We start from the raw sequence: 13,824 nt of genomic DNA, 5'->3' as shown, positions 1-13,824 counted from the left end.
GGTCAGTGTGCGGCTGGGGGGGTCTCACAGCGATGAGAGGGTGAGCACCGGTCAGTGGCTGTCTGGGGGGGGTCCCACCGCGGTCAGAGGGGGAGGGAACCGGTCAGTGGGTGTTTTTTGGGGGGCGTCCCACAGCGGTCAGTGGGTGGTTTTTGGGGGGGTTTCACCGCCGTCAGCGGGTGGTTTTTGAGGGGGGGGTCCCACAACGGTCAGTATGTGTTTTTGGGGGGTCCCACAGCGGACAGTGGATGGGGGGGGACTCGTCAGTGTGTGTTTTTGGGAGGTCCCAGAATAGTCAGTGTGTGTCTGGGGGGGTCCCACAGTCCCACCCTGGTCAGTGTGATGGGGTGGGGGTCCCGTGCCTGTCAGTGGAGGGGGAAACACCCCCTGCTCAGTGGTGAGGGGGGGTCCCACACGGGTCAGTGGGTGGGTGCAGTGTGGATCCCCTCCCCCCCCTTCTGGCTGTGGGGTGGGGGTGCCGTGGTCCTGCAGTCAGTGTGTGTGGGGTGGGGGGTCCCACAGTCCCACAGTCATTGTGTGTGAGGTGGAGGTCCCACAGTCATTGTGTGTGGGGTGGGGGGTCCCACAGTCAGTGTGTGTGGGGTGGGGGGTCCCACAGTCCCACAGTCATTGTGTGTGAGGTGGAGGTCCCACAGTCATTGTGTGTGGGGTGGGGGGTCCCACAGTCAGTGTGTGTGGGGTGGGGGGTCCCACAGTCAGTGTGTGTGGGGGTCCTGCAGTCATTGTCTGTGAGATGGGGGTCCCGCAGTCACTGTCTGTGAGGTGGGGGTCCCACAGTCAGTGTGTGTGGGGTGGAGGTCCCACAGTCAGTGTGTGTGAGGTGGAGGTCCCACAGTCAGTGTGTGTGGGGTGGAGGTCCCACAGTCAGTGTGTGTGGGGTGAGGGGTCCCACAGTCATTGTCTGTGGGGTGGGGGTCCCACAGTCCCACAGTCAGTGTGTGTGGGGTGGATCCAGCCCCCAAGGCAGCCATGGGGTGGTCGTGGGGTGTGGGTTGGACCCCCGTGCTGGCTGTGGGGTGAGGGCAGGGGGCAGGCAGGGCTGCCCACCCAGGGGTTGCATGGCACCGATCCCACAGAGCCGGCAGGGATGGCGCTGCCCCGTGCCAGGTGCCACCCTGTGGATGGTCACCAGCCGGGGGGGGCACGGGGGGCAGGGCCATCCCTTCCTTCCCAACATTTCCGTGGTGTCTCCTGGCTTGGTGTGTGAGGCCTCCCCCTTCCACCCTTTCCTCCCCTTTCCCAGCCCTTGGGAAGCAGATGGAGCAAATTCCTCGGGGTGTGGGCTGGTTTGACATTCCTCAGCTCGAGCCTGTGCCCAAACTTGCAGAAAATAGTTGCTTTTTTTTCCTCCCTTTCCCTTTCTCTCCCCTCTCCCCTTTTTCCTCGGGAGCTCGGCTCTCCCTCTCGCCTGAGCCGGCACCGGGGGGGGGGCTGGCCCTGGAGGGGTTGTGTCCTTTGTCCCACTGCCGGCGTGGGTGTGGGGGGAGGTGGGTGTGAGCCTGTGCTCGGTGGGCTGCCCGCGGGGGCTGCGAGTGTGGGAGGAGGGTTGTTTTTGGGGGCTGCGTGGGCCGGGCGTGGGGGCTGTGAGCGGTGGGTGGTGTCTGCGGGGGGACACGGAGCCCGTGGCTGCCGGGGAGGAGAACGGGGGTGGGTCACGCGCGTGGTGGCCGCGGCAGAGCCCTCGGTGCCCACCCCCCCTGCCCGCAGGCCCCCGCTGCCCACGGACGGACGCATGGACATGCCATCCCCGCCGCGCTGCCCGGCCCGGCCGGGCCCCGCCGTGCCCAGGGCCAGCTGAGGACAGACAGGGGCGTCATCCCCGGCCTCTGTCCCGTCGGGATCCTCCCTCGCCGCGGGCGGGGCCGCCCGTGTCCCCTCACCATGAACGGGCTGTCGCTGAGCCAGCTGTGCTGCCTGTTCTGCTGCCCGCCCTGCCCCAGCCGCATCGCGGCCAAGCTCGCCTTCCTGCCCCCCGAGCCCACCTACGCCGTGGTGCCCGAGCCCGAGCCCGTGGGCAGCGCCAGCACCGGCTCCCTGCGCGGCGCCGCCGGCCGCTGGAAGCTGCACCTGAAGGAGAGGGCGGATTTCCAGTACTCCCAGCGGGAGCTGGACAACATCGAGGTGTTCGTCACCAAGAGCAGCCGCGGCAACCGCGTCGGCTGCATGTACGTCCGCTGCGTGCCCGGCGCCAGGTGAGTCACCGCGGCACTGCCGGGCACCCGCCGGCTCTGCCGGGGGCTGGGACCCCAGGGAACACCCCAGGGGCAGAGGGAGCACCAAGCAGGTCGCTCAGGGTCCCTGGCGAGCCCTCATTGGGTCTCCCAGGAATGCTGGAACCTCAGGGTCCCTGGGGAACACCCACTTGGGTCTCCTAGGATGGCTGCTGGAACCTCACGGTCCTCTGGAGCTTGGAAGGGGAGCTGGAATACCGGGATAATCAGGGAGCACCAAGCAGGTCTCTCAGAGTCCCTGGGGAACACGCACTTGGGTCTCCCAGGGGGGCTGGAACCCCAAGGGTCCCCGGGGAGCACCCACTGGGTCCTTCAGTGTCCTTGGGAAGTACCCACCAGGTCTTTCAGCAGTGCTGGAGCCCCAGAGTTCCTGGGGAGCACCCACCAGGTCCCACCCCAGTGTCCCCAGGAGGCACAGAGTGCCGGGCTGGGGCTGTGCCAGGGGGTCCTGTCCCCTCCCCTCCCTCCCCCCTGGAGGATCTGGCCCTGCCACAGGGGGTGGAGGCAGCTGGTCAGGTGGCTCCCAGGACCGGTCTGGCTTGTGGCTGCACTGGGAACGGGGTTAAAGCAGGAGCAGAGGCAAAGCAGGGATGCAGGGATTCCCCAGGCTGTCCTGCAGATCTCCCTGAGGTGACTCCAGGTGCACTGCAGGGGCTGCACTGGCTGCTTGTCCCCCGTGGGGATGGGCAGCAGCCCGTGCCAGCCAGGAGAGCCAGAGCCTGCTCTGTTCAGTCTAATCCATGGGCACATTGGATTCCTCAAGGAGGAGAGTGATGAGAGTGAAGCCCAGGAGTGGTTTGGGCACATCCCACTGCTGGTCACCCCCATGGATCTGTGAGCTGGGAAGGTGGAGAGGGGCAGCCTGGAGTGTGGGACTGAGAGCCCCTCTGGGGATGGGGGGGACTGGGCAGCTGCTGCCCGGGCAGTGGCACAGTTTGGGGTGCAGAGAGAGGCCAGGTCACCTCAGCTGACCCTGCACACCTGGGAACAACGTGTCCCCGAGGATCAGCATTCCAGGCTGCAGGGAAGAACCTGGGCTGTGGGGGAGCCAGACCTCCCAAAGCCTGGGATAACAGGTTCTGCTGGGTGTCTGACCTCCCCACAGCTCATCCTGCCCCTTCCTGCTGGGGCTTCCTGGGCATCCAGGCCAGGACTGGAGGCTCAGCCTGGCCACAGACCCCTCAGAGCAGCTTGAGGGGCCCAGCAGGGAGTGGGTCCTGCTCCCTCCCTCCAGCAGAAAGGAGCCAAGCTTCCATCAATCCACTATTAGTGTTAATTTTTATGATTAACATTGTTTTTCCCCTTATGGTGGAAATTTCTTGTGCCTTGTCACTCCCACAATCCACTTCTCTCCCAGCATCTGGTGTCTTGCCAGGCTCAGGAGAGGAAAAAAAACCCGCTTGTCAGAATTCTTACTTGAAATCCCCATTGGGCAAACGGCCCCAAATCCTGAGCTTTTTACCAAAAATAGACTCAGAAACTTGAGGAGAATCATCCTCCTGCCTTGGGGGCTGCAGTTCCCGCTTGGGGCCCCGGCAGCAGGAGGGTCTGGGTGTCTCTGGGGGTGTCACGAGGGCTTTCCTTGCTGGGCAGAGGGGTGTTGGCCCTTGGTGTCCCAGGGTTTGGTTTTTGGCCGGGCCGGTGCTTCCCGTGGATCTCCGTCCCGGGATAACGCGCCATTCCCGTCTCCCCGCTGTCAGGTACACGGTGCTGTTCTCCCACGGCAATGCCGTGGACCTGGGGCAGATGAGCAGCTTCTACATCGGGCTGGGCACCCGAATCAACTGCAACATCTTCTCCTACGACTACTCCGGCTACGGCGTGAGCACGGGGAAGCCCTCGGAGAGGAACCTCTACTCCGACATCGACGCCGCGTGGCAGGCGCTGCGGACGCGGTGAGCGGGGCAGGGAGGATGTCTGTGCTGCTCTCAGGAAAACCCTGCTGTCCAGCAGCCTGGAAAACAGGAAACCTCCCCAGAGAGGGAACCCTGGGTCGCTCGGAACAGGAAGGGGTGGTTGGAAAGCTGCGGGAGGAGCGGCCGGGGGGACCTGAGGGCGGGGGTGCTGCGGGACACGAGCTCGGCACAAGCTGTGCTCCCGGTCTGGCTCAGCCCCGGCTCCCCCTCTGGGTTTGGGGTGCAGCCCTGTGCTGGGCTCTGCCTCTTCTGCCCTGGCTGGCAGCGTGACCCAGAGCTGGGGGCTGCCCCACACAGCTGCGATCCGGGGTCTGTGAGCCCCCCATAACCCTGCCCCTGGCGAGGGAGAGCCTTGGCACCCTCACAGCTCACCTGGCAGCTCAGCCCTGGCTTCTCCCTGCTCCTGGGGGTGCAGGGAACTGCCTTGGGCCCAGCCAGGGGGACAGACACCCCTGGGAGCCTCGTGTGGGGCTGTGGCAGAGCAGGGCGACCCCTGAGCTGTACCAGGCACAGGGTGGGACTCTTGGGGTGTCCCGTGCAGGGCCGGGAGTTGGACTGGGTTATCCCGATGGGTCCCTTCCAACTACAGTCATAGTCTGTGATCTCCTGGCACCGTGACTCAGGTGTGTGGGTGCTGACCTGCTCTGTGCCCCCCCAGGTACGGGATCAGCCCAGAGAACATCATCCTGTACGGGCAGAGCATTGGCACCGTGCCCACGGTGGACTTGGCCTCCCGCTACGAGTGCGCGGCCATCGTGCTGCACTCGCCGCTCACCTCGGGCATGCGCGTCGCCTTCCCCGACACCAAGAAGACCTACTGGTTCGATGCCTTCCCCAAGTGAGTGCCCTGGGCAGAGGGGCAGACAGGGCTGGAGGGGCAGTGCCCAGGCCAGCTCTGTCCTGGACACCAGCGTTTCCTGGGGTGGGCTTAAACACCCTCTTCGGGTCCCTCGCCCGGCATTTGCTCCCCTCAGGGGGTCATAACCCTCCCCAGGGTCACCATGCCCCCCTGAGGGCTGTGCCATGTGTGCACCCCAGTCCCCTCTGGCATCACCTCCTGGCCACCCTGTCCCAGTGTGGTTGCCCATCAGCTTTGGGGCTGTTCCACTTGCCCCTTGTTGGGTGTTACAAGTCCCGGGACCCCTCTGTCCCCCAGGGGTGATTCCTTCAGGGTTTTCCCGCTCTGCAGGTGGCAGGAGCAGTGCTGAGGGACGAGCTCTTCCTTGTCCTCTCCCTTGCAGCCAGGCCAGGGGGGCCCAGGGGACGGTCCCCGAGGTGGAAGCTGTGCCTGGGGAGCCACCAGCCCACGCTCTGTGTCCCGATGGCCTCGAGTGGCCTTTGGGGCCGGGCTGGGAACAGCAGGGCTGATCCTGGCAGGGGAGGGATGTCCTACAGCAGTGCTGAGGTCCCCCGGGGATGTTGTCACTGCTGGCTGCTCCTCATCTGTCACACCAGGGCAGATCTTGTCCTGGGGCTCGTCCTTGGCAGCAGCTCCTTGTCCCTCCCTGTCCCTGTGATCAAAGAGCATTTCCTGGTCCCTCTCCCACGGGATGTGCTTGAGGGGGCAGGACAGGAATGGAAGTGTCAGTCCCCGTGCTCACCCCTCTCTCCTCTCTTCCCCACCCTCCCTTCTGGCAGCATCGAGAAGATCTCCAAGATCACCTCTCCTGTCCTCATCATCCACGGCACGGAGGACGAGGTCATCGACTTCTCCCACGGGCTGGCGCTGTTCGAGCGCTGCCCCAAGGCCGTGGAGCCGCTCTGGGTGGACGGGGCCGGGCACAACGACATCGAACTCTACAGCCAGTACCTCGAGCGCCTTCGGAAATTCATCTCCCAGGAGCTGCCCAGCCAGCGCAACTAGGGGCGGGCGGGGGGCCCTGCCCGTCCCTCCGGTTCTCCCAGTGTCCCTCCCCATCCCAGGTGCAATGACTTTGTTCGGCCTCGGCTCCAGGCTCGGGAGCACGGGCGCTGTTTCCTCTGGGACACAAGCACAGCTCTCCTGCCGCCCGGTGCCAGCCCTGGCGCTGCTGGCACCCCTGGCACGGCTGGGCAGACACGGCAGCTCCCTCCTCCCCCCTTCCCAGAGACACGAGAGCCCACCCTCCGGCGGCGGATCCTTGGCTTCGGACACGTCCTCGTCCCCTCTCCCGGGACAGCGAACTCCCGAGCCCCTCCTGGCCGCTCTGCTGCTCTGACATAGCAATAATGCGAGCTGGAGAGGGGCTGGGGGGCCCGGCCCCCTCCCCGCTGTCCCAGGGGGCGGGACAGAGGAGGTGGCAGTTCCCACTCCATGGAGCTTTCCCGGGACCAGCGCTGGCGGTGCCCGGAGTTCACCCCACGGCCGGGGCAGAGCCGTGTCCCCGCGGGGACTATGGGGATGCACAGAGGAGGTGCCCTCCTGCCCCACACCTCCTCCAGTGTGGCCCTGCTCAGCCTTCCCCGAGCACTCCTGGTGTTCTGGTCACCCCTGGAAAACCTGTGGAGCGCTCGCTCGGGAACGGGCCGGGGGAACCAGGCACTGAATAAAGAGCAGAGGTTTAACGTTTTATCTGAGTGTGCCCTTTCCCGGGGTACCCCTGGGGGTCCTTCCCTGTGACCCAGCCCCAGGGGGGGCTCTCTCCCTGTCCAGCACCCCCCCTGGACTGCCCTTGGCTGGATCCCCAACCCTTGTCACCCTCCTCTGGGCACTGGGAGGCCCCAATGTGCCAGTGGGGGGAAGGTGCCCTTGGCCCCCCTTGGACTGGGCTGCAGTGGGGACAATGGGAACCCGTTCCCCTGCCAGCCCCTTGTGATTAGGGGATCCCATGGGATCCCAGGGGCAGAGGGAGGATGGTCTCAGCCTCCCAGGAGCTGTGGTAGGGGAGACTCGGGTGTGCCAGGGGGGCATCCCCATGGCTGGCCATGTGCCAGAGCCAGCACAGCGAGGGACACAGGGGGGTCCTGAGGGACACAGGGGGGCCCTGGGGGGAGCAAACCTTATTTTTTACCTTGACTGTGTGGGGACCTCAATGATCCCTGGGATGTGCTGGCCAGGGAGGTGTGGGGTGTCCCACGGTGTCCTCCTGCCAGCAGGTGGGAACTTTGCCCCAGGGAAGGGCAGAGGCTCAGATTTGTGCTTTTTGGGTGAATCCCCCCAGAATTGCAGTTCAAAGTGTCCGTGGGGAACCCCTGGCCCCAGCCCAAACAGCAAAGCTGCTCTGCCCCTTCTCCTGCCCACGGGTACCCTTGCTGGGCTCCCCAGTGCCAGTGCCCCCTCCCTGTCCCCCTGGTGTCCCCTCCTCCCGGCCCGAGGCCGTGCTCATGTGAGGAGGGATAATCTCCTTAGGGAATGCGGGGCCGGGCGGGGGGGCCTCGCTGCACCCCCACGCTCCCGCACTCCAATGCCCCCATTGTTTGGGACCGGGAGCCGGGGGTGGCCCGGGCAGGGGGGCGCAGGACCCCTTGCTCCCCACACGCCCCCGCCCTCCCCCAGGACCACCCCAGGGCGCTCCGGAGGAGGAGGGGAGACCCTTCCTCAGCGCTGGGGCTCTGCAGGAGCTGGAAGAGGATGTGGATGTTTGGGCTCCCTCCTTTCCAGGGGGATTTTGGGATCCAGGAGCTGGGTTGTCCGGCTTCTCCCTGCGCATCCCCCCAGCCGCCCCCTCCCTTCCCCGTCCCACCACGCCGTGTCCCGGTGGTTTGGGAGCTCTGGGCTCGCACGTGCTGGAAGCCAAAGCTGCCGCAGCCGCCCGGGGCTCCCTAATCCCGGCACAGAGCCCTCCTGTTCGCACCCGGGGCATTTTTATCCTCTTACCGCCGCCGGTTTCCTGTCGAGCTGCGGATGCTTCGGGCGGCTCAGCATCGGCGGGACGGCCCGGGGCCGCTGCGGGGAGGGGGGACCCGAGCTTGTGTTTGCTGTGTCTCGGTTTAAAACAAAGGCAAAAGGTCAGAAGTGTTCAGGCTGGGCCCCAAAATTTAGAGCCGGCTCGGGTGTGGGGGATCCCAAAGGGGAGATGGACATTGCTGGGGGTGAACTCCATGGTGGGGAGCTGTGGATGGGATCAGGGACTGGGGCTTTTTGGGTCTGGATCCATCAGTGCTCCCAGTCCAGGAGGGCTCAGGCTCCGTCCTTGCCCAGCCACGAGCAGCTGGAGCAGGAGGGGGAGAGGGGCACTCACCCCTCCCAGAGTGCAGGGTCCCCAAAAGGTGGGAGCTGGGGGTCCTGGGTGCAGCATCCCCCAAGATGGGGCCAAACTGGGCCACAATCCACGGGGATGGCACTTCTGTTCCCACTGAGATGGCATTTCTATCCCCACCAGGACAGCACTTCTGTCCCCTCTGGGATGGCACTTCTGTCCCCTCCACTGGTGCTGTGGTTGGAGGGCAGGAAGGGGGCTGAGTTGGGGAAGTTTTGGATGGGGCTGGTGCCTGGAGGGGACTTTGCAGGGTCCTTTCCTTGGAGGGGAAGGGCAGAGCCAGGCCTCGAGTGACCCCAGAGTCCCTCCTGGGCAGAGCAGGGTCAGGGCAGGTGTCACCCAGGGCTGTTTGAAGCCCCCAGCCAGGGGGGCCCGAGGGCCCAGGCCAGGTGTGAGGGACAGTGGGTGACTGGCCAAGAGGGGTTTAAGTCTCTTTTGGGGCATAAATGAGGCTTTTGATGGCCGGGGCCTGCATGTTACAGTCATGAGACCCCGTTCAGAGGCCGAGCTCAGTCATGGGATCCAGGAAACTGAATTAAAGCGTCTTAAGGAGCTTTTTTCCGAGCTCTGCTCTGGTTTTCCACGTGCTTGTCATATGAACAAAGACGGTATAAAAGGGCAGAGGGGAAGGATCCCGTCGGTGGTCGGGCTGGGAGAGGGGAGGGCACCAGAGGGATGCCAGGGTGAGGTGGGGGTGGAGGGAAGGGGATGGGAAAGGACAAGGAGAGGGGAGCCCCTGGCTCTGCCCTGCCTGGTCAGTGAGGCAGAGGCCTGGGGACAGCAGGGACGGCGGGGACGGGGATGGTGGCAGAGCTGGGGGAGCAGAATCTGTGTCCCCTCTCCTCGAGCAGCAGAGACCCCGACACCGGCGGCACCTCCCTGGTGAGAGACAGAGGGGGCATCGCGGCACGGGGAGGGGGCACGGGGGGCAGGGGGCACCCATCGCCCGGGGGGGCCCCCATGACCCTGGGGAGACACCCACGACCCTGGGGGGACACCCAACACCTTGGGGAGACACCCATGACCCTGGGGAGACACCCACGACCCTAGGGGGACACCCAACACCTTGGGGGGACACCCAACACCTTGGGGGGACATCCACCACCCTGGGGGACACCCAACCCTGCACTTCTGGCTGGGAGGGGACAGGGGTGGTGGCAGGGGGTCCCTGAGGGTCCCTGGGCTGGGTTGGGTCCCGGGAAGGGAGCCTGGGACTGAGAGGGCACCCACGGGATGGACCCTCCCAGTTCTGTGCTGTGCACCCACACACGTGCACATCCCCCAACATGTGTGCACACACGTGTGTGAGCCTGCAGACACACACAGACACACACACAGACACATGTGCATTCACATCACACACGTGTACAGACACACATGTGTACAGACACACACACGTGTACAGACACACACACGTGTACAGACACACACACGTGTACAGACACACACACACGTGCACACACCCCCCCTCTGGTGCCCTCCCCTCACCCCCGTGGTTGGCACACACAGATCCCCCCAGTCCCTGCTGGCACCTCCCCCTCCCCCAGGGACTGGGGGGTCCCCAGGGCTGGTGGGGTCACACTGGGGACACCTGTGGGTGGGTTTTCACCCCCTGGAAATGTGGGGCAGGTTGGGGATCCCCGGCTCCCCTTGGATGATCCCCCAGTTCCCTGGGATCCCCACACTCTCCTGGGATCCCCCAGCTCCCTGGGATTCTGCGGATCCCTGCAATCCCCCAGCTCCCCGGGGTCCCACATTCCCCTGGGATCCCCCAGCTCCTCAGGATCCCCCAGTTCCTTGGGATCCTGCAGCTCCCTGGGCTCTTCTGTCCTGCCTTCCCCTCATGTCTCTCCTCCACCCACAGGAGCCCCTCGGCGTGTGGGGCCGCAGCCCCTGCCCCCTGTGAGCTTCCCTTTGTCATCCTATGCCTGAGCGATCCTGGAGGCTGGGACGGCCAAGGGAGGCCCACGGGAGCCACAGCCCTGCGGTGACAGAGCCTGGAGCAGCAGCTGGGACCACCCAGACGGGATGGGACACCAGTCCTGGGGGGCTGGGAGTGCCCTGAGGGGCTGCAGCGTCCCCTTGGGACACCAGGAGCACCCAAGGGGGCTGGGGACATCCCCTTGGTGGGGAAAAGCATCCCCTTGGGGTGCCAGAAACACCCTGGGGGGCTTCAGTGTCCCCTTGGGGGGCCAGAGCATCCCTTTGGGTGGCTGGGAGCATCCTCTTAGTGGGGGAAAAGCATCTCCTTTCAGGGGCCAGAGCATCCCTTTGGGACCCCAGGAGCATCCTGGGGGGCTGGAGTGTCCCCTTGGGGGGCCAGAGCATCCCTTTGGGACACAAGGAGCACCCCAAGGGACTGGAGTGCCCCCTTGGGAGGTCAAAGCACCCTGGGGGGCTGAAGTGTCCCCTTGGGGGCCAGAGCACCCCCTTGGTGGGGAAAGGCATCCCCTTGGGGTACCAGGAGAACCCTGTGGGGCTGGAGGGTCCCCCTGAGGAGCTGGGACATTCCCGCGGGCTGGGGCTGGGCAGGGGGGATGCCCCAGGACGGGGATGGGGTCAGGGGGTGTCCCCTGGCTGGGGAGGAGTCCCCCATGTGGGCCAGGGTGGGTCACACGTTGGGTGGTGCCAGGATGGGGTTCCAGGAGTGGTGTCACCTCCTCAACCAGCCCACCCCCGCAAGGACACGACCTGTGGGAGGATGTTCTGGCAGCTTCGGGGGTGCCCCTGTTCTCCCACCTCCTGGCTTCCTTCTCCAGATTCCCAACCCCCACCTGGCACCTCGCTTGGGGGCCATGCTGGGACAGTGGAAAACTTCCCATGTGGATGCAGAGAAAATCTGTGACCTCCCCCCTCCCAGGGAGCAGAACCCCCCCCCGGGGTGCTCGGAGATGGTGCCGCAGGATGAGGAGCAGGGAGTGGGGGCTGTGGGGGGAGGCTCCTCTCACAGGAGCATCTCTGGCTGGGTTCCATCATTTTTAGTCTCATTTTCCCCAGAAAACTCAACCCAGGGCTCGGCTGTGAGGGAGCAGGAGGGTGGGGATGAGGTTCTGGGGAGAGCCAGGGGTGGATCCTGCTCCGGGGGGTGAACCAGGAGCATCCCTGGGGCAGCCCTGGAGCCACGTTCCTGGGTTGGATCCTGGGGGTGTGGGGGGTGCCCAGCAAGGTGTGGGGTCACCCCAGCCCCGGGAGGGTGCCCCCTTTGTCACCCAGCAGCAGCACCAGTGTGATGTCTCCCTGGCACTGGGGACAGGCCCCCTTTGTCACCCAGCAGCTCTCATGGGGGTGGCCCAGCAGTGACATCCCCCTGCCTGGCTCTCCCAGGGGGGAAAGGGACAAAACTGTGTCCCCACGGGCTGCCCCTCGTCCCACAGGGTGACCCAGGGTGCTGTGACAGCCCTGCCACGTGTCCCACCCCTGGTCCCCTCCTGGAATGGGGGATGTGAGCCCAGGAGGGGCAGCGTGGGTGGGGAACCCCTCGTTCCTCTGAGAGGGGTCAGGAGTGGGGGGGGATGAGCTCAGTTTTGGGGAGCACCCCGCTGGCTGAGGAGGCTGCAGAGGGGTCTTAGCAGGGATGGGGGGATTCCTGTGGGACTGGGGGAGATGGGCTTGGATCAGCAGGAGGGGTGGATTTGGGGGTCCCTGCTCTCAGAGGAGCTGCCTCGGGGTGCACAGGGGCCTTTCCCAGTGCTGCTGACTGGGAGCTGAGTGAGAATCCCAGTTAACCAAGCTGCCCCTTCCCGGGTGGGCAGGCAAAGGCACAGCCCAGATCAGCCTGGATCAATGTTGGGCAGGTTTTCCACGTTGGGTCCTCCAGGTCTGGGCAGAAATGAAGATTTTAATTTCATTTCATTTTATTATTTATTTCATTTTATTTTATTTCTGGCAGTTGGTGACTCGAGGGAGCACGGGGTGAGAATTAAAAGGGAGGGAAACATCCCCTGTGCCTCCATGTGTCTGTGTCTTTCTCAAGTCCTTTCTAATGACAGCTGAAATTCTGGAAAACAGATTTATCCACATCATAAAAATAAAAATGCTTTCTTTTTTGGGGGGAAAGATGAGCTTGCTCTGGGGGGAGGAGGGAGCTGGCAGGGTGTGAGGGGTCTCAGCACAGCCCTTCCCCAGAACCTGTAAAGCCCCTTGTGCCTGGGCCACGTTTCTGCCAGAGGGAAGGCAGCTCATCTCCTGGGGTTTCCCGCTCTTTAGAAGGTTTCTATGGATTATTCAGGTTTCCTGGGCTCAGCAGCTGCTGGGGCATCAGTGATGGGTTGCTCTGCTGACATCCTCCACTCCTGGACTCTGCTGGGACACCATGGGCAGGGAGGAGGCAGCAGCACATGCCAAATTTGGAAAATAAAGTGGGTTTTTTGCCCACCCAAGACTACTGTGAAATATGATTTTTGCCACTTTTCCCTCGTCCTTCCCTGGGGGACTGGCTCCTCCTTGTGCACCTCCCTCTGCATCATCCAGCTCTCCTGGCACTGCCAGGAGGTTCCCACCTCTCCTTGCACAAGCCACGAGCCTCCTCCTGGATCATCCCTTCCTCTGGGCCGGGCTGTCCGGCTCCACCCCATGGGATTTCTCCTTGGAGTGCTTGGTCCTTGCTGTCATCCCAAAACCTGCTGAAGGTGGGAACTCCAAGGCAGGGGCAGCACCAGGTGATTCCCAGGATTTGCAGATGCTCCTCACGTGGTTGATTCCCTCTGGGATCAGCTCCGAGTCCCTGCTCAGCTCAAACCTCTGTCACCCCCTCAGTGTCCCCGCTGGTCAGTCGGGGTGTGGTGACACCCCAGGGCAGGGGGGGCTGGGCCCCCATGGGGGGTGTGCAGCCAGGTCTGGGTGTGGCCTCAGGGGCATTATTTGGGCTCAGGGCCACCTGCACAAACCTGCCCAAACCTGTCCCGTGTCCTGCTGCTGTCCTGGAGGCCGAGGGGCTGTGCTGGGGCAGCGGGCTGGGTGGGCCATGGTGGTCCACACTGGGGCAGTGATGGTCCATGCTGGGGATACTGGGACGTGCTGGTGCTGTGGTTCGTGTTGGTCCATGCTGGTCCATGCTGAGGGGGTTGGTTCGTGTTGGTCCATGCTGAGGGTGGTGGCCCACGGCAGAGCTCAGGCTGTGGTCCGTGCTGGGGACATTTGTCCATGCTGGGGTGGTGGTCCCTGCTGGGCCAGCGGTCTGTGGTGGTCCCTGCTGGGCAGTGCTGAGCCGGAGGGCCACAGAGCAAGGAACCCAGGATGTCCCTCTGCCTGCAGCCGGGGGGCCCTGGGGGAGCTCCGGGGGTGCTCGGCAGCAGGATGGGGCTGTGCTGCCATCCCCTGTGTCGGCCTGGGCTCCTCAGCCCGGGGCAGCGGGTCCAGGGACATGTCAAACTCGTCTGAGCTTGGATTAGAGAACCACAGAATCTCCTGAGCTGGAAGGGACCCACAAGGATCATCCAGTCCAACCCCTGGCCCTGCACAGACACCCCAACAATCCCA

At 64.5% G+C, this 13,824-nt stretch overlaps 1 protein-coding gene across 1 annotated transcript; it reads left to right on the top strand.

The window, feature by feature from the left end:
* Window positions 1–1,733: 1,733 nt before the first annotated feature.
* On the top strand, window positions 1,734–6,717 carry ABHD17A (abhydrolase domain containing 17A). The gene is made up of 4 exons (XM_017837079.1): window positions 1,734–2,213; window positions 3,953–4,147; window positions 4,827–5,006; window positions 5,807–6,717. Exons 1-4 carry the CDS (start codon window positions 1,903–1,905, stop codon window positions 6,030–6,032), a joined length of 912 nt encoding a protein of 303 aa, XP_017692568.1. The 5' UTR covers window positions 1,734–1,902; the 3' UTR covers window positions 6,033–6,717.
* The last annotated feature ends 7,107 nt before the right edge of the window (window positions 6,718–13,824 follow it).

Source organism: Lepidothrix coronata, unplaced genomic scaffold (assembly GCF_001604755.1).
Source record: "Lepidothrix coronata isolate B3197 unplaced genomic scaffold, Lepidothrix_coronata-1.0 Scaffold290, whole genome shotgun sequence".
In the NCBI taxonomy this organism is placed as follows: Eukaryota; Metazoa; Chordata; class Aves; order Passeriformes; family Pipridae; genus Lepidothrix; species Lepidothrix coronata.
This window is presented reverse-complemented; position numbering and strand designations above follow the sequence as displayed.